The sequence below is a fragment of the Pelodiscus sinensis genome, chromosome 28 (assembly GCF_049634645.1).
Source record: "Pelodiscus sinensis isolate JC-2024 chromosome 28, ASM4963464v1, whole genome shotgun sequence".
Lineage (NCBI taxonomy): Eukaryota > Metazoa > Chordata > Testudines > Trionychidae > Pelodiscus > Pelodiscus sinensis.
This window is the reverse complement of record NC_134738.1, coordinates 754,501-772,922: the sequence shown is the minus strand read 5'-3', so window position 1 is coordinate 772,922 and position 18,422 is coordinate 754,501. Positions and strand designations below refer to the sequence as shown.

At 48.0% G+C, this 18,422-nt stretch overlaps 1 protein-coding gene across 2 annotated transcripts in view; it reads right to left on the bottom strand.

Moving 5' to 3' along the window:
- Positions 1-781: 781 nt before the first annotated feature.
- The window catches only part of CDS2 (CDP-diacylglycerol synthase 2), a 58,682-nt gene continuing 41,041 nt past the window's right edge, over positions 782-18,422 (bottom strand). For both annotated transcript variants that reach the window (XM_075911025.1, XM_075911024.1), the window contains exons 7-13: positions 14,095-14,177; positions 13,215-13,302; positions 12,044-12,112; positions 10,021-10,173; positions 9,007-9,126; positions 8,267-8,370; positions 782-7,639 (exon numbers count right to left, since the gene is read on the bottom strand). In XM_075911025.1, coding sequence (XP_075767140.1) covers positions 7,510-7,639; positions 8,267-8,370; positions 9,007-9,126; positions 10,021-10,173; positions 12,044-12,112; positions 13,215-13,302; positions 14,095-14,177 — 747 coding nt within the window. In that variant the 3' untranslated portion in view covers positions 782-7,509. The remainder of the gene's footprint in view (positions 7,640-8,266; positions 8,371-9,006; positions 9,127-10,020; positions 10,174-12,043; positions 12,113-13,214; positions 13,303-14,094; positions 14,178-18,422) is intronic.

The following is an 18,422-nucleotide window of genomic DNA, read 5'->3' as shown; positions in this document are numbered from 1 at the left end:
AAATTATTGCCCACTCGTTTTAGGGGCGAGTTTGCAATGGGCTTGCATGAAACCCCTGAAAAAACCTTAAGTTAAGCAATGAGTCAGGCTGCGGAGCAACGCAAGCCACAGCCGAGTGGGAAAATACAAGCCCTGTCAGGGAAGCTAGTGATGACTCATTCTCCAAATCCTTTGCAACATAAGAATGGCTTGTACCAAAGGTCCATCTAGCCCAGTATCCTGTCTTCTGACAGCAGCCAGGTGCCCCAGAGGCAAGGAACAGAGCAGGGAATCAAGTGATACATCCCCCGTCACCCATTCTCAGTCATTGAAGTTGGGGGGGGGGGGCGGGGCAGGAGCTCAGTGCTTCTGGAAAGGAAAACCAACGTCAGGAGTCTGGGGTCAGAAACAGCTCAGCAAACTGACCAAACCCACGGTCCATGGATGGAGCATCACAGTTGCCAGTACGAGCTGTCTCAAGAGGCAGGTGCAAGAACCTCAATGCAGGTCTCTAATCCTTGGAGATCCCGTTGTAAGAGGCTTAATAGTCCTTCCAAAAATGCTCTTAGCCATTTAAGTTTCCAATAACTGAGGACATTTCGGGATGAGAAACTTGGTTCCCTCTTAAAAATGACAGAAGGTTTGAAACAGGTGGAATCTTAGTTACCAGAACAAAGAAGAGGTTATCCAACCCCTCCAAGGCGTCGCTATTAGCAGTCAAAGAAAAAAGTGAGAGACCAATGCCAATTTAGGCAACATCAAACAGCTCCTTCCCCACCAGCATCAATAACTTTGCCACAAATAATGGAACTTACATATTTATTTAACAGTAACATACAGTATATAAATATGGTAAATGCTTTAAAATATACAATATATCACATTCTGACATTCAACCAAATAAAGGCAAGTCTACATGTATTGCTAAAACATTGATCAAAAACAATGCACGGAGAAGTAAATGGATGGCAGAGGACACGTCAGAGCTGAGATACAGTAACTCGGGTGAAAATTACTGTAGTACAAAAATGTAACTCGGGGGTTAACTACTGTGTCAAGAGGTACACTACAGCTTATGATGGCAGATGCATGCTGACTCCAATTTTAAAAGTTGTCTCCCCCAATAGGTGTTGATGACCACCACGGATGGGTGTTTCATGGTTACATCTACTTTCCAAATGTACAGAACGAGCAGAAAAAGATTTTTGCAAGCAGGTGGAGAGTTCTCCCCTCATCACACGCAGTGACTGCCTTGGCATTTGATATTGCAGGAGTCCGATGAATGCAGCAAACTAGGAGACCCACCCTTATCCATGTGAAATCAACAGTTCTCAAAAATCTCTGCAGTGCACTTACTGGAGCTTCTGTGGTATTGTAGGATTTCCCACTGAAGTCAGTAGCAAAATCCCCTGTTCAATCCAATGGGAGCAGATTCTGCAGGCTAGGTTCTGCAGATTTATACTCTCGCTGAGTAGGCCTCATTAGGACCATGGGAGTGCACACAGGGAAGATACCACTGTGGACTAAGAAACCACTCAACCGGAGTAACCCTAGCAGAACCTGGGCCGTAATGAGATTGTGCTGTGCATTCTGGGCCACCGCTATTCAAGCTGTGTCTAATCCACAGCATGACTTGGGAAGCAGCTGAGGCTGGAGAAGCCAGTGTCAAGTTGGAAACACCAGCTAAATTGCTCCAAGCTTCAGAAGCAATTGGCGACCGGCGTGTAGCTGCTTAGAACCAAAACCAGCCTGCCTGTAGGCAAGGGCAGCCCGTGAGCCTAGGCGAACTAGGCAGTTGCCTAGAGCGCCACTGGCCCAGGTGCCCGATGATGACATCATGGTCACTGACGGCCGTACAGGCGGAGGCGCCAATTACACCACCTGCCTGGGGCGCCAGCTGCTGCAGCCGGCCTCAGACTGCTCCTGCCTGTAGGCAGTGCTCCAATTGGCATTCCGGCATTTTAAACATTGCTCACATTTATCAAACTTGCCTTGTTTTCTCTTCAAACCCCTAACTGAAAGGCTACTGTTCCATTCCACCCACAGTACATGACAAGCCTTCAGTCTGCTACTGCTTTCCCGAGCGCTGGGTCTAAGCTGCCATTTGATGTAAGAATAAGATAAGAAAAGTGGATGCGTTGATCTCTTTTATTGGACCAACCTCACCCACCCTGTCTCTCGTATCTTGTGCATGCATGAGGAGGTGCAGATTTGGAATGGCTCTGGTAGGGCCCAGCTGAGTGATTCTAAGAGATGCAGGAGACAGCCACAGAATGGCAGGAGGGGTGGGCTCTGAAGGGCCTGACAGAGCATCTCTGGAACCATTGCTAGGCCACATCTCCTCTAGAAGTGCAGCTGTAAGAAGATACACACTGCAAGCAGGCTGCCTGCATTTGAAAACAAGGGCCTTCTTGGAAAGGGCTGGCCGTTTGAAAAGCCTCAGCTTGTCTGTTTTTCCAGCTGGCCCATGCAGACCCCCGAACTGCCTTATTCTTCATTTCGCAGGCAAGGAGAGAAACCACCATTCAGTATTCAGCCAATCACATCTCCTGACTGCAAACTGAAGTCCAGCTCCCTGGCTTTATTCTGAGTAGACAACACATGCCATTCCCTCACTCCTGCAGTCCGGTTTTCACCTCAGGTGTGAGGAGAACTCAGCACATACACAGGCAGCAGTGGGATTCTAGCTTCTGTGAAGGACGGAGGTTTGCTAACGATGAAGTCTCAAAGGAAAGAGCAATTGTCCTGACACACAGAGTCACCAAACACACTAACAGCCTTTCACATATCACCCTAGCAAAGGGCACTTATTGGGAATTAAATGGATTTAAGCAGGACAGATGACTGGACACTGGGTGGATCAAGACACCTGAAGACACTGGATTCCCACAAGTTCCAGCTGCTGTGCCCATCCACTGCTTGCTTACATGTCCACTTAGCTCAGAAAGCATCTCAAGGGATTTGTAAAAGCACAGTCTGCCTTCAGAATGACTCGCCATCCCCTGTTACCAGCCCATTTCAGCTCCAGTCCCTGCCTGCCTTCTCATCCCCTACTCACCATCGCTGCTCTCAAGGCACCTTCTAACCTTCACATCACTTAGCCGCTTCTAGTAGGGGTGCAGAATCCCATTTAATCAGTTAAACCTTATTTTTAACTGATTAGCCACTTAAACAGGAGTGGATGGCGAGCTTCTCTGGCTAGGCCAACAGGTCACACCACGGGCAAGCAGGGATGCTGCTCCAGCCCAGCCAGGCTGCCGGTTAACCATAACTGGTAAGGCAGTAAGGGTGATGCTTACCAGTTAACCATTCACATCCTTAGCTTCTAGCACGGCCATATGATCTACCTACCATCACCACCGGCTCTGGAGACACCTCTCTCCAAGCAGAATGTTTTAGGACCCCTTGTTCTGCTTGTGGATGTGACCAGTTCCCACATAAGGGCTTCAGATTCCAGCAGTCTCCTCACTTAGTAGAGCAGTCGAAAAAATCCCTTCAAACATTTCCTGCCCCTTTCTACTCTGCCAGCCTTGCTAGCAGGTGGTTTCAGAGCCAGCTCACGTGTAGAGCCCTAAACAGAAAGTAAGGAAGCTCTACGCTTTTGGGTTAATTCCGAGACTGGCAAGGAGGAACATCTCCTTCCTCCTAGCTCAGACAGCCCCAGATCTGTGGAATCCGCCCTTCAACCAATTGTTCTTATGCATCAGAACTTGCTTTTGCAGTTTCTCTCACTGTACAGCAAGCCTTTCCTTTAACCTAATTGTGCTCACAAAGCAGCTACCATTCAGGTAACCTGCAGAGGGTCTTGATTTTGTACATTTCAGCTGTGATGAAAAACTCCTCTATGAAAATCTTGCCAAGGCAGCTCTGCTGTTAGCAGTGTGGCTCATGAGCACACGACTACACACTAATTGTTCAGGGTTACTAAATCTAAGGCCTCACAAGAGCTGTATTAAGACCGACAACCTAGTTATCTGCACAATATACAAAGATACATATGTTAAAGTTGCTGGACTCCAAAGCACACTCTTAATATTCCGATTTCCACCCTGACTAATTTTGCCTCATGTCAACAAAAAGTTTTTGGCTCAAATCCTTCTTGTGCAGGCCAGAACCCAAACCGTACAACTCCAAGGTTTTTAATCTCTGGCCCACACTAACTACCATCTCCTCTGTGGCCTCAGGTAAGTCACTTAGTCCGCAAGTTTCCAAGAGTGGCCTGATTTTGGAATGACTAATTGAAGCCCCTTAGGGCAAACTACCAGCACATAGGGGGTTAAGAATGTTATTGCTCAGAAGCTAGACAATGGGATTACCTGCACTCACTGTGTCGCCATGCAGTGACTATGCACAGGCTGAAATTATCTGGTTTGTAAACCTGTTTCAGAGCCAATTTCCACTATGATCCAAACTCTGCTGTGTATGGGGGTTGGGGAAGAAATATAGGACTTTTAATAAAGCAATGGGATTTGTGTAATGAGGAAAGGCTTCACCACAGAGCTATGCAAAAGGGAGGCAAATTCTACCTTCAGGTATTTCTCAACTTCTGTTTAGCATACACAGGGTGTTTGCCCATAGTCCCTTGGATGTTAACCACTGTAGTTCTTGTACACTCATGCTGCACATTTCCTGCCCCATGAGAATTAGTAAAAGCGGTCTTCATCACAGCAAGTTACCAGGTAACAGTGCTTATTAGTGCCTTGACGGATAGAATTAATTCATCAGGATTCCTTATGGGTTTGAAGGTTAGTATCAACTTCACTGCACGGCTGAGGCGATGACATAAGTAGAGGAAATGTATGAAAAAAACCTCTAGTTAAGCAAGGTTTAATTAGATATGGGGATGGCTACATCCATCTCATATGAGTTTGGAGACTCTCATGAACACATTATGCCCTCCAGTGTTCACAATAAGCATTTTAAAAAAAGCCACAAGAAAACCCAAATCCTATAGTTGAAAGTCATACACATCCTCAAAAACAACATTTACACTTAATAAGTGTTAAAAAAAAGTGTGAAGATGTAGAACAGATGAAGGCAGGAGACCAAATTCTCACATGAAAACAGGTGAAAATGTTTTTTCTATACAGCAATACATTGTAATCATATTTAATAGATGGTATTGTAGGTCCACTTGATAATGGACCTGTCGGAGCAGATGTTAATAGGCAAGAATTTGGGCAGATATTGGTATCAGACAAGAAGTACCCAAAAGAGAAGAAACTTTTGTTATGCCAGATGAAACCCCCAAAGAAGGAAACTGAATCAGCTACGGGAAGAAAGGTTTGACAACCTCCTAAATCTCCTCTGAAACCAGAGGGCCTGAACTCAATGCCCCTTATGTCAAAAACCAAGACTCCCATGGATTTCAGTGGACATGGTACTGGGTTCTAAGCTTCGAGCTCGGGAAAGCATAAGCTTAAAAATTAACCAAAAATGATTCAATATTACCCTGAATTGGGACCAGAGCAAAAGTGCCAAGTCTTGCAATTTGCGGAGCATCTTTGATTTTAGCTGAGGATGCCTTACACAGTGCAGAATCAGACCCTTAAATTGCATTTCACTGGGGATTTTGAGTTTGATCAAATATTAGTTTGTGTAGCACTGGGGAGGCAAATCTCTGCCCTCCACAACTCCAGCCCAGGGAGAGGTGGAAGTGCTGCTATCAAGATAAAAAGACACTAGAGGTAAGTGGAAGCAGTAGACTAGGAAATAAAGCATACGGGGTACTTTATTTTCAGTTGCTATGTTTGGTAGCTTCAAATATAGATCTGTGCTGAAGATTTAGGATAGTGACTTGCTTTCAAGACACCAACAGCATCATCTGTCTTGCCCTGTCAATTGTTCCCCAGATTCAACAAGTATGTAAAAATGTATTTCTCATAACAGCCTGGATCGCACTCAAACAACAGAGAGAAGTCACAGTAAAATAAAGAGTCCCTAGTACATGACAATGTTGATACAACCCACTACTAAAATGAAATTTTGTGCTATTAGGTCACAAGTTATCATTCCTGAAGCTTGGAAACCTCCGATGGGAGTTTCCATTTATTTATTTTAAAAAATATGGTATGTTTGAAGTCAAGAAATAGAGGGCAATACCAGGAAAACATTTCATGTTTCCAAACAGCAAGTGCAACATACAAAAAACAAGACAGTCAGTAACAGAGAAGGGAGAAAAACCTAGAAGCTGAAAACCCTAGACTAATATGCAACCTCAGCAGCATGATGTCTAGAACTCAAGTAATACGTCATTGGCAGACATGATCCCTGAAAACAAAAAAAACAAACAAAAGAATCCAAACAACCCTCGCCCAACCAGAAACCCGCCCCCTCCTCAAAAAACAGCGGAGCCAGCTGGTTGCTATGCCACACTGGACTTCCAAATAGGAAAATAAAATTCAGCGATAACTCTTCAAACGGCTAAAATATCAGGGTGAGGTGTTTCCTACTCTCAAGAGACATTTTCATGCTTCCATGCTTTAAAACATCTCTATATATTTTGCTCTGGGTGAAAAAGAAGCTATGAAAAAGTGAACACTTTAAAAAAAATTGTTCTTCCTCAGCAGGATTTCTTAAATAAAATTTGTTTTTAAAAAGCATTCAAGTTATTTGATTCAACTTTGACACAACTTGTACCTCACGTATTCCCCTTTCTGTATTCTTGTCCCTGATGTTAGAAATTAGTTGGATCTATTTTTGCTTAAATGGCACAGTAAAAAAAAAAAAAAAAAAAGGTTTAAAATCTACTTTATTTAAATATTTGCTGGAGTGGGGGAAATGTGTGAGGTACTACAAATATGGCAAGTCAAAGTGGATGCATATCTCTCCTTGTGTGGATCTGATATAGCAGGTTAAGAGCAAATATCTTCTTCAGATTTGTTGAGCTTTCTGCAGAGAAATCTCCAAGAAGGTCTGTGCATACCTAGGATATGACTATACTAGGGAAAAGAAGACTCAAATTCATTCCCAGTACAGCTACCACCAGTGGATAATTACAGGTCCCCCATTCCTCTAGCCTACAGTCAGTGATACACAACATTATAAAAAACAGTCCACTCTCTATTCTACATCGATAACACTGACAGCTGCATGGCTTCCAATTTTCTTAGTATAGTCACAGCCTGGCAGGGTCAGAGATACTGATGCACAAGTGCCTGTGTCATCTTCACTAGAGTTTACACTCACGAAGCCGCACCTAGGCAGACAAACACACACATATCCCAGTGTAGACACATCTCTTGGAACGTGAAGACAAGAGCTGAAATGCAGATCCAAGACGACATCTTTGCACTACGATCCCTTCAGTTCTTGATTCCTTTCTAGCTACAAACCCCCATTTGCTTATTTTAACCAAAGCCATATAAATACATATTATAAAAATACCCAGGACCCCACAAATGCAAACATTTACAAGGAAAAAAAGCCAACAGTGAAATGAGGCCTTATTATTGTCTTAAGTCAGGTGAGCTGGGATTTCCTTGGGAGACTTGCCCTTTTTTTCCAGTCCTGTTCCAACTGCCTGGATGCCTATGCATCCTCGGAACTGGCCAACATACCCTTATCAACAAGGTGCGCCTTTAATGTGTTGAAAATGTAGACCTGCTGGTCGGGCCGCAGAGTTAAAAGCTGCTGGATCAGTTTGCTTGGGTTAGGACCCCTGCAACAACCAAAGAAAGAACGTTTGCAACACGTCTTAATTCTAGGCCCTAAGAATCTGGTTGTCTAGCAAATGCCTGGCTTTAAACATCCTTAAACACAATCCCCATCCCTCGGCATTTTAAAAAAAAGGCAAGCCTCATTCTCTGGACTCCATTTTCCAGGTGAGGAAAGAGACACCCAAAGAAGGGACATGTATAGAGTCTTCAGTTTCAAGTCACTGGAAGAAACTATCCCTCCCTCTCCCTCCATCCCATTAGAAGGTCCCCTAAAATCCAAAAAAATATATATCAATTCAAATAAAACAGCAAACCCTCCCTCCGTGCCAATGGTTTTCCTTTCCAGTGCATTATAAAGCTGCCTGCCAAGGCCCAATGCTCCTACACTCAGCATCAGCCGACTAATGGGCAAGAGTTATTCCTCAGTACCTGCTCTGAGGAGGCAAGGCGGCAGCATGGGTCAGGGGGTTGGACACAGGATAGGAGTGCAGGAAACAGATGCTACTGCTGGCTCTGCCACATGAGCTTGGGCAAGACAGTCTCTTTCCCCACCCACCTTTTGTCCTTGTGTATTTAGACGTTATGCTCTTTGGGACTGCTAAGTCTTGGCATGAAGCAACAAAGAATACCTGATAAAACTCGCAATGTACACGTTGACGAAAGTCGCCATCAGATACTGACAGTCAAAGCGATCCATGATTCCGCCATGCCCCGGGATTGTGTTGGCGAAGTCCTGTGCAATTGTAAAAGTGGCACTGAGCTGGGCCAAATGCTTATTATCTACATTTACTGCCCAATGCAGCATGTACACCCTGCATGGCGTGACTGTGCTCTTTCCAGAGCATCTGCTGATAGCACTAAACCAGCCGGACTAAGGATGCTGTGCATTCATCTCCCCCGTGGTACTTTTTCACCCAGCAATGCTGCTTGCAAAGTAGCATTAGAGCAACATCGGGGTGAGGGGAGCCAAGCACCTAGAGAACAGGAAATTCCAAAGGGGTTAATATTCTATCAGCTAAAATAGATCCACACCCTGAGCAGCCTGTATGTTATGGCATAAGCAGTTAATATTTACATATAAAAAACCCTAGGGGTGCACAATATGCTGGAGAAAGCTTCAGCTCGTGGCGTATCTGCAAGTCCAGAAACTCAGTTTCTCTGCCTGGACGTTGCATCATTGCTAATGCTTTCACTATTGTGTTTTATGACCCCACGAGAACTGCCCTCCTCTTTCCCCACAACAGGGTCAGGAAACCCCCTCCAAACTCACCATCCTCTTACCTGCAATACAGTTTATGGGGGTGACAATCAAGCATGTTAGCTCTTGTGCGATACCTGACTTTCCAGGAGGGGGCTACCCATAGCCTACCTTGATTTTGAAGGCTCTCTTAAACCCACTAGCGAAGAATCCTCCAAAGGGCCCAATGAGGGAAGCAAACGTGGAGAGAGCAATGCTGTGGATCTGGAAGGGATACATCCGGACTGTTTTCTGCAGACAAGGAGGGTTAAAGTGGGAGAAGGATCAGAGAAAGGCATTGTGCTTCATTTGCAATCTAGCTTTATCCTGCCTTTCTAAGATCCAACTTCAAGATTTTGGCATAACTAGTGACTTTGGAAGACCAAAGGTTGAGGTGTCAGATTTTCAGAACATGCCGTGCATCTTCCCTCAAACTCAGACCCTTAAAGTCAGGCACACAAAGTCTGTAGTTGCTTTTAGAAAACTTGACCTCGGTGTTGATTTCTCTCTATTGAAACACAAACCTATGAAGACAAATCTCTCACTTCTACTGTACCTCAATTCATCCCTGCTTGACATCAGAGCAAAGCCAAGAATATATCTGGCCAATTTTGTCACCATTTCCTTATATTCCCTCTCCTGTCTGTCTATCTGTTGTCTCTGGTCTCGTGCTGAGGTTGTAAGCTTCTTGGTGTCATGGATTGCATTTGTTCTGTGTTTGTACAGCACCTTACGCAACAGGGTCCTGTTCTATGACTGAAGGTCCCAGATACTCCTGTAATTGTCTATTCTGCTGGGCACCTTCTTGGTTCACAAATACACAGCTGAAAGGGCTCTTTCAAGTCAGCCTGCCCACCTCTCTCAGCTTAAGACTGCTCCCTGCAATATGTTCTCCTGGGCTCTGTCCAACTTAGTCTTACCTAACTTAAGAAATCTAGCTTTCACCTACTCTCACTGTTAGGAAAACATCTCTGGATCGGAAGCCTACATTTTCCTTGTTCAGTTTCATCCAGTTACCCCCTGCTGCATTCCTTTGTAGAACCTTATGCTAATCTCCTCTTTCCTGGGCATTGCCAGTTAACCTGTCCCTTTTTAGTGGCTATTGCAAAGCGATCCATAATTGAGAACACCCATTCAGAGTCCTACCCAGCCGGTGACAGGCTGCATCACCAGGGGGATGTTATATTCTTGCAGCTGGAACAGCTCAGATGGCTCGCAATCCACAGTGAAGCTGTTGGAGTCGTTATTGAATTCCACTGGACAGATGAAGCACCGGTATCCAGACATCACATACGACAGCTTGATTGTGAGAGGGGAAGAGGGTGGGAAGCAGAAAAGGCAAGTAAAAGAAAACCTCAATGGATTCAGACAACTTAAAATTCACAGCATAGCTTGGCTGGCTACAGGGATGATGGGAATTAGCTGTGGGACTCCCTTACCAGCTCTGGTAATTTTTCCTTATGCACCCAGCTACCAAAAGGGTTTTTCCTGTGGCCCCATGTTTATTGCTGTCCCTGCCTCTCATCTTGGATTGCTACCTTCCTAAGCATCCTTGTTTTTCTCCTTCCCATCATTTCTGAATCTCTTGGGGAAGAAAAGTAACAATCTAGAATATATTTTTGTGTGTTGCAATGTGCTAAAATCCTGCAGCACACTATAACAGAAAATACAGATTGGGGCATCTGAGCCTCATCAGGATGGTTCAGATACAAGACACCCCGTAAGTGAGATAGCTGAGATTTCAGGGCTGTGAGTCAGCACATCCTTGGTTCATTAAGAAGCTTACTCTTGCAAAGCACTAAATTAGCTGGCGGCATGATAAGCAGCTTCTCTTCATATACATCAGCTCAGAAGGCAGCGATCAGAATCATTACATGATCAAGGCAGAGAATCCTTTAACACACCCTAGCAAACTGGGACAATCCTGGAACTTGTCTTCAGCTCCCTCAGGCCTCTGAGCAACTGCACAGCTATTGAACGTGCCCTCCTGGGGGACAGAGCACTGAGTTCCCCATGCAACCTTGAGGCAGGTACTACAGAACAGTAGCAGAGTCAACAGCCTCAGCAAGCCCTGAGCAAAGGGGGTGCACCTCTGTGGTCCTGAAAGGGGAAAGGCCAAGAGCAGCTGGCCCTTCGCACTGCCTGGAGCATGCTCTCCCCCCCCCCCCCCCCGCAGTGTTGCCTGGAGTGTGCTCCCCTCCCCCCGCAGCGTTGCCTGGAATGTACAGCACGGGGTTCTGGAACGCACAGTGCAGCAGCAGCAGCAATTTCAAGGGTCTGGGCTCTGGCAGCCACCACTAACTGTGGAATGGTCAGAGCCCCGGGCCTCTTTGAATTGCCAGGCCCCAGGGAAATTGCTCCCTCTGCCTCCCCCATCAGATGCCTGCAAAGCCATCATTGTAGAGGAGCCCAAAAATTTCTGCTGACACCTCAGCACCCACCAAAACACTGTGGCCTCCTGCATGACCAGCAGCCACATGAAAAGACAAAGCCTCAGCCTAGACAAGGGCCAAACTACTGTGTGTCAAAGCGACCTGGTGCATCACTAGTGTCCAAGCAGAGCCACCGTGGCGTCTAGCTACAAATCCCCCTCCCCCTTCAGACAGGGTAAAGTTCACAGAACTCAGCCTATCCCCCTTAGAGTGTGTTCAGATCCTGACAGACCCACACTCCTCCCATCAACATTAGACAGGAAACATGGCATGCAATGGAGCTCCCACTGTAGTTCTTCCAGAGGAGACCCTGAAAACACAGGTCTCATCTGCTCCACACAGAGACTGAAGCGTCTCTTGCACCAACTGCCATGACTGCCCATCTGCTTGTGGCCTTGCTTATCATGTAGCCTGTGCGCTGCCACCCCAGAGGTAGCTGCATTTCCACAGTGTTGTATAGACATACAGGGTGGCACTGGGGGATCCTATGGAGTCTGGGTGTTATAGGTCTATGAACATCAAGGGCTGCAAGCTACAAAGCGATTTCTCAGCAGTGGGTTTGAGTCTTCATCCCTGGAAGGCAGAAGAAGTTGGTTTAAAGCCCACTGTAAAAACTTCACAGGACAAACTGGGACGAAGAGAGCACAACGCTCTCCCCTTAGGCTCAGCAAACAGACAGCACTGTCTGTCTTTATTCTGTAGAGAAAGCCAATTAAATGCCATTGCAATCTACTTACCAGCAGTCCGAACAGAACAGTGGCAAAGAAGCCGCCAATAAAACCCTCCCAGGTCTTCTTTGGGGAAAGCTGCAGATACAAAAAGAAAATATATTCAAAGCTATCCTAAAAACCCACCCCAAAAGCTCCGCAAATCCAATGCCCACCTCCACCACAGAACTCACACATCAGCCAATACCCCCAGACCGTGACTTCCAGCCCAGGCTAAGCCAGTACATACAGATGGCGAGGCACAGCCTCACTCCCTCCCTCTGACCCTGACACTCTTGCTGACCGGGAAAGGGAGGGCAGGCACATCACCTGCCTCGCAGCCACCAGGAAGTGCAGAGGCCAGGCACTGCAACAGAACTACCTTGAACAGAATCTTGGCAAGGCACGTATTTGAAATATTACAACTTTGGGCTGTCAGATACAGAACTATACACGCCCTCCGCCCAGAAAGGAAATGTCTGGTAGCCTGCGAGATACTCAACCCACTGAAGAGTATTCCTGGAAAAGATTTGCCTAAGCATTTTATGGCTTAGCCCAGAGTGCAAGAAATACAAAGGATGTTTTTCTATAATACAATATTCAGTACCATTAGTTTGACATTTTCTCATCACAATGCAAAGCTGTTCTCAATGCAGACTGAGCATAATTATTCTCCCTACCTTTTTCAAGGAAAAAAGTCTTCCAGCTTGCATCTGTTGTGATACAGAAGAGCCACTTCCAAATCTCATCCTCTATTTATGTAGTCAGCCAGCGCACACTGCACTGGACAGGGCCACACTCCCAGAGAACCTCACCAGACAACTAACCTCAACCTTTGTAGGAAACAGTGTATTTTGACACTAGCATGCAGCGCTGGGGATGGGGACAGAACTTAAACAAGGGCTGGATCAACAGATGTTGGATCAGGACTGTAAGGGGAGCATTACAGCCCAAATGACACGCAAGCCCTGAAGTTTCCTTCAGAGTTTCCACCAGTAGTCTTTGCAAACTGTGGCTGATGGGTGGCAAGTTGTCAGGCTGGGATCCAAATGCAAAGGGCTCCTAATTCCCTCAAGTTCCTTTTGAAAAGTCTCATCCTTAACTCATAGCAGTTAACACCACTATCTCAGGCTGGCCCAGTCTTGGGTCAAGTCTCCACAACAACAGAGCTTGATGGCAGGGCTTTGTACATTTGACAAACCTTGATGAGTGGCGTGCGGCCAAAGAAAAACCCAAACATATAGGCCATGATGTCATTGCAGATCACACATGAAATCGGGACAATGAACCTGGAAGGAAGGAGGGAGAAACCATTCAGAAGTAGCACACCCACAGCAGTCATTTCAACCTTAACCGCAATATGTGACAGAACTGGACACCACCTGACCAGCAGAAAGTTTGATATGGCTACACTGAATCAGACACTCACTATGCTAACGTACACACCCCACGGCCCTCTCAGAGCTCTACTTTGTGGTGTTCCATGCTCACTCTAACACACAGCGGGCTGTTAGAACAGTCACCGCGATCCACCCCAGAAGTAGCTGCATTTCAGTGATAAGCAAGTGAGAATGCCTCAGAATGCACACTCTACAGTGTTTTATCAGCACTGTAAAGTACTTTCATTATTGCTGCTGTGAGAAACAAAGAAGCCAAGGAGTGGCTGGTTATGAAGTCATCTTTTTACCCTTCCCCATCTCTCCCCTTTCTAACTGGTGGCTGCTTTAAGTTACACTGACTGCAGCTGCCTCACAGGGATCCCCTCCAACTCTCCACACTCACCCCCTCTGAGTGAGGATGACAAAGGCAGCTACACTTGCTTGATGCCTCAGTGCCAGAGGCCTGGCCAGCTGTCCCTTTAGAACAGCTTCCTGGCGGCTCTACCTGCACGGAGCGGCGCAAATATAAAAAGGGCCCCATGGTTTGGCTCTCTTATGCAAGGCACGAGGTAGTCGCTTCTGGGCAGCACATCTTAACCTAGCTGGTTAAAAGTTTTAGTTGAAACCACCATAGCAGGGAGATAGCCACAGCACGTACTATGCAACACGAATCAGCATAACGCAGAACAGGCACCCACTCACCAGATCATTCCTTCAAACAGGTTGTGAATGATTAGGTGCGACTGGGTAACAACAATGAGCAAGGTCACGTGGGTCCAGCCGAACTGGAAGAGAAAACAGCGTGCAGCCCAGTTTGCCAAGAGTCATTTCTCATCCCAGCCCGCGACAGAAACCGGACAGCGACAAATACTGCTTAGGGCAGGTTGCAACTCATGCACCCCGATCCCGCATGGGAAGAGCATGTAAACACAAAGCTGGAAGGCAGCGTGCACCTTCACTTGGGAATAAGTAGAGCAACATCTTCATTACAGTTTGGAATCTGAGTGGGAGGATGTGCAACATCCACGGCTGTCCTTTAGCCCATGCCTATCCCAGGTCTTAGTCTGCTTTGACTAAAGAAAGGGAACTAAAAAATGCCCAATTGGATGATGGACCATCTAGTCCAGTGATGCTCGGTTTAGAACAGCAAACCTAGGAGGGCGACCCCTCCACCTTATACAGTGAAAAACACTTTTTAAATATCTAACACTACTAGAAATGCTTGAGGCAAAGCAAGGCCTGGGGTTGGGCCAACAGCTTGCAACTTCCCCATGTAATAACTTTCCAACCCCTGGGGGATCATGACTGAGGTCCCTGTAAGCTGCATGCCTGTATGGGCGCACAGCCCTTTCTGAGCCCCGCGCAGAGGTTCAGTGTCCCCATGCAGGCAGGGAGCTCAGCTGATCGGGTGAGAAGGGGAGGCGGAGCACTCACCCTCTCAGAGGAGCAGCAGCAGCAGCTGCTGCCTGCTATAATTGGAGAAGCTGACTCCAGCCTCTACTCTAGGGCTGGGCAAAAGCTGATCTGTGGGCCGGATCCAGACATGAGAGCCTCAGCTGGCTCCCTGCCTGCCCCGCACCAGCTCAGCACTCAAGAAAGCTGGGTGCAGGGCCACATGTGTGTTTCTGAATGCTGAGAGCCTGGCGGGAGGGGAGACAGGCTTCTCATGCTGCCCCTACCCCCAGTAGCTGCCTGAAACCGGCCAATGGAAGCATGTGAAGTGCCCCTCCTCCCTCATCCCCTGGGCTCTCAGCATTCAGTTTTTAGAACAATAAACATGGCTCCTGCAGCTCCCATGAGCCAGGGGCTAGAAGGCAGGGATCCTGGCTAAGGAACCTGCTGGGTTGCTAGCTGTCAGCCTGGTAAAGTATCAGAGGGGTAGCCGTGTTAGTCTGAATCTGCGAAAGCAGCGAGGAGTCCTGTGGCACCTTACAGCCTAACTGAAGTGTTGGAGCATAAGCTTTCATGGGCAAAGACCCACTTCGTCAGATGCACGTCACCCTGGTAAAGTCTCCCAGCTAGAGCCTGCCTCTGACACCCCAGCCCATCTGCCCCCCTATCCTATGTAACCCAAACCTTCTGTACCCCTGCTCCAGCTCCCAGATACTGGATCCCCTCCTATATCCCACCTCAGGTCACAACCCCCTCCCAGACCTTGCACCCCAATCCACTATTCCTGGTCACAGCCCAAATCCCTGCACCCCCTCCTGCGCTAGATCACAACCCCCCCTCCCAGACCGTGCACCCCACTCTGTTGCCCCAGGTTACAATCCCCTACTTCACCCAAACTCCCTCCCAGATTCCACACCCCAATCCCTTACCCGCACTTCCTCCATTAATATCATGAAAGAGTGTAGCCCTCGACTGCTTACCAAATTCTTGGAGTGGCCCCCCCATCAAAAATTATTGCCCATCCTGGTGTTAATGGTTTAAGGTAAGAAAGAGAGAGATTCTTTTAACAGAATTTTTTTTTAGTGTTGCAGGTATCTAAAACTCAGATCTTAAAGATTTTTTTAAATCCCGTGTTATTAATTAATACGTGGTAATCTGTATTGCATTAAGGCCAGTTTTTTGCTATCTGGTAGAGTTCTAGCTCTTATGAGTCAGAAGCAGCAAGGACTAGGTGTGACACTAGCTGTTTTATAGGATGAAACCTTATTTGCAAGATCTTTGAAACACGCATCTGTCTGTTAGAAAGGTTGAGGATACTTGTTTTCCAAGATCTCAGAGGGGAAGCCATGTTAGTTGGTAACTTAAAAAAACCCAAACAAACAAAATCTTCAAAAACAACAATGGTCCTATAGCATCTTAGACGAACAAGAACAGAGAATCCTAGAATCCCAGGGCTGGAAGAGACCTCATGAGTCAAGTCCAGCCCCCTGCCCAAAACAGGACCAATCCCAACTAAATCATCCCAGCCAGGGCTTTGAAAGTGGGGACTTAAAAACCTCTAGGGATGGAGATTCCACCACCTCCCTCGGTGACCCATTCCAGTGCTTCACCACCCTCCTAGGGAAATAGTTTTTCCTAATATCCGACCTAGACCTCCCCCACTGTAACTTGAGCCCATTGCTCCTTGTTCTGCCATCTGCCACTACTGAGAACAGCCTCTCTCCATCCTCTTTGGAACCTCCCTTCAGGTAGTTGAAGGCTGCTCTCAAATCCCCCCTCGGCCTTCTCTTCTGCAGACTACATAAGCCCAAATCCTTCAGCTTCTACTCAGAGGTCATGTGCTCCAGCCCCCTTATTTTGGTTGCCCTCCGCTGGACCCTCTCCAATGTGTCCACATGTTGACTCGTATCCAGCTTCTCAGCCACTGTAATCCCCGGGTCCTTTTCTGCCGAACTGTATCATGAGTTCTTGTGGGCACAACCCACTTCTTCAGACAAGGGTAGCGTAAATTTTCTTTATTTGATTTCCCATTAAAAAATCATAAGCATCGCTCCTTTTTAAATTATCCTTTGTTATAATATATTTACTTCCACACTGTGACGGAGTGAGGCAACCCCGCACTAAAGGGGCCCCCCCCAGCGAGGCAGGGGAAAGCGGCGCGGCTTGTCTCGCCGCTGCCGAGGACGCGTCCGGTGGGGTAACAGGCGGTCGAGCTGGCGGGACCCCGAGCAGCATGGAGGAGGGTGGTGACGGGGTGAGGCAACCCTGCACCGAGGGTGCCCCCCCCAGCGGGGCAGAAGGAAGCGCCGCGGCTGGACCCACCGCCGCCGGGGACGCAGGCAGCGGGACAGCCGGGACACGCCGCCGGGCTGGCGGCTCCAGGGACGCAGCCCGGGACATCGCGGGGGAAGGACCCCCCACGGCAAGGTTAGCAGGGACAACAGGGAAGGAACGACACCCCACCAGCCTCGGGGTGGGCAGCCCCGCGGACGCCCCCAGCCAGCCCTATGCCCCACAGCTGCGGGAGACAGGGAGGACGCTGGGGGTGAGGGGAAACAGCTGGGGAGGAGAAGCTGGAGCGTGGACGAACACAGGTGTGGGTGCTCTGGAGGGGCGGGGGCGGCACCTTCCCCAGGTATAAAGTCAGTAGGAGCAGAAGCAGAGGGGAGGACGAGGAGGACGACGCTGGAGGAAGAGACTGAGAGACACGAGGAGGCAGCGGGACCAGCCGGCTGGTGAGCGGACGAGCGAGGGCGTGAGGAAGCAGCCCAGGGCGGGTGTACTGGAGCCCGAGGGTTGATGCGTTGCGGCTCTGTGCCCCATCAGCCAGGTCGGGGGAGAGAAGAGCATCTCCCCCGCCTTAGGGCCCTGGGCTGGGGTCTGGAGAGAGGGAGGGCCCGGACCCCCCTCACCTCCTCGCTCGTGGGACCTTCTGGGCAACCGCCGGGAGGGTCGACCCGGCGCCGCGTCACGGAGACTGGGACCTTCCGGGGCGGCAACCGTGGTAGTGTGGCTGCCCCGGGCGGGGTGGGCCTGTGGACCCCGTAACACACACCTATTGACTATTTAAATATATCTTTAGATCTGTGGTTTCTGTTTGTACTGGTGGGTGCACATCCACACACTACCTCAGTATTGGTGGTGCACATAAGAAATTTCAACCCACCCAAGGATGGAAAAATCTGAGAGGGAACACTGGTCATGACCCTCCACTTGAGAACCCCCGATCTATCTCAGAACCTGCATCCACAAGGAAGCAAAAACATCCCCTTAAAGGACACATGTGGCCAGTCCATGCATTGCTGTATTGTAGTTGGGCAGATTGCCTGGAGGAGTTAGTCCATCAACACTCTCAAGGCAAAGTCTGAACAGCCTTGTACAATCATTTTCGCTCCCACACCTGAAAGGGTTACTATGAAACACACTGCAAATGCAGACAATGGAATTCACACGTCTAAGGAAGTGAGTCCATTTGAGAGCCTTATGCCAAATGCTGTAAGCGGCCAGGAATAGCTTTCCCATTAAGCAGCATTGCAATGCCCAGGGGGCACAGGCGCATTTACAGGCTTGTGTTCTTCTAACCCACATATGCAAATGCCCTCTGTCTCCCAGTGCGAATAGCTCTGGAGCAGCAGAGG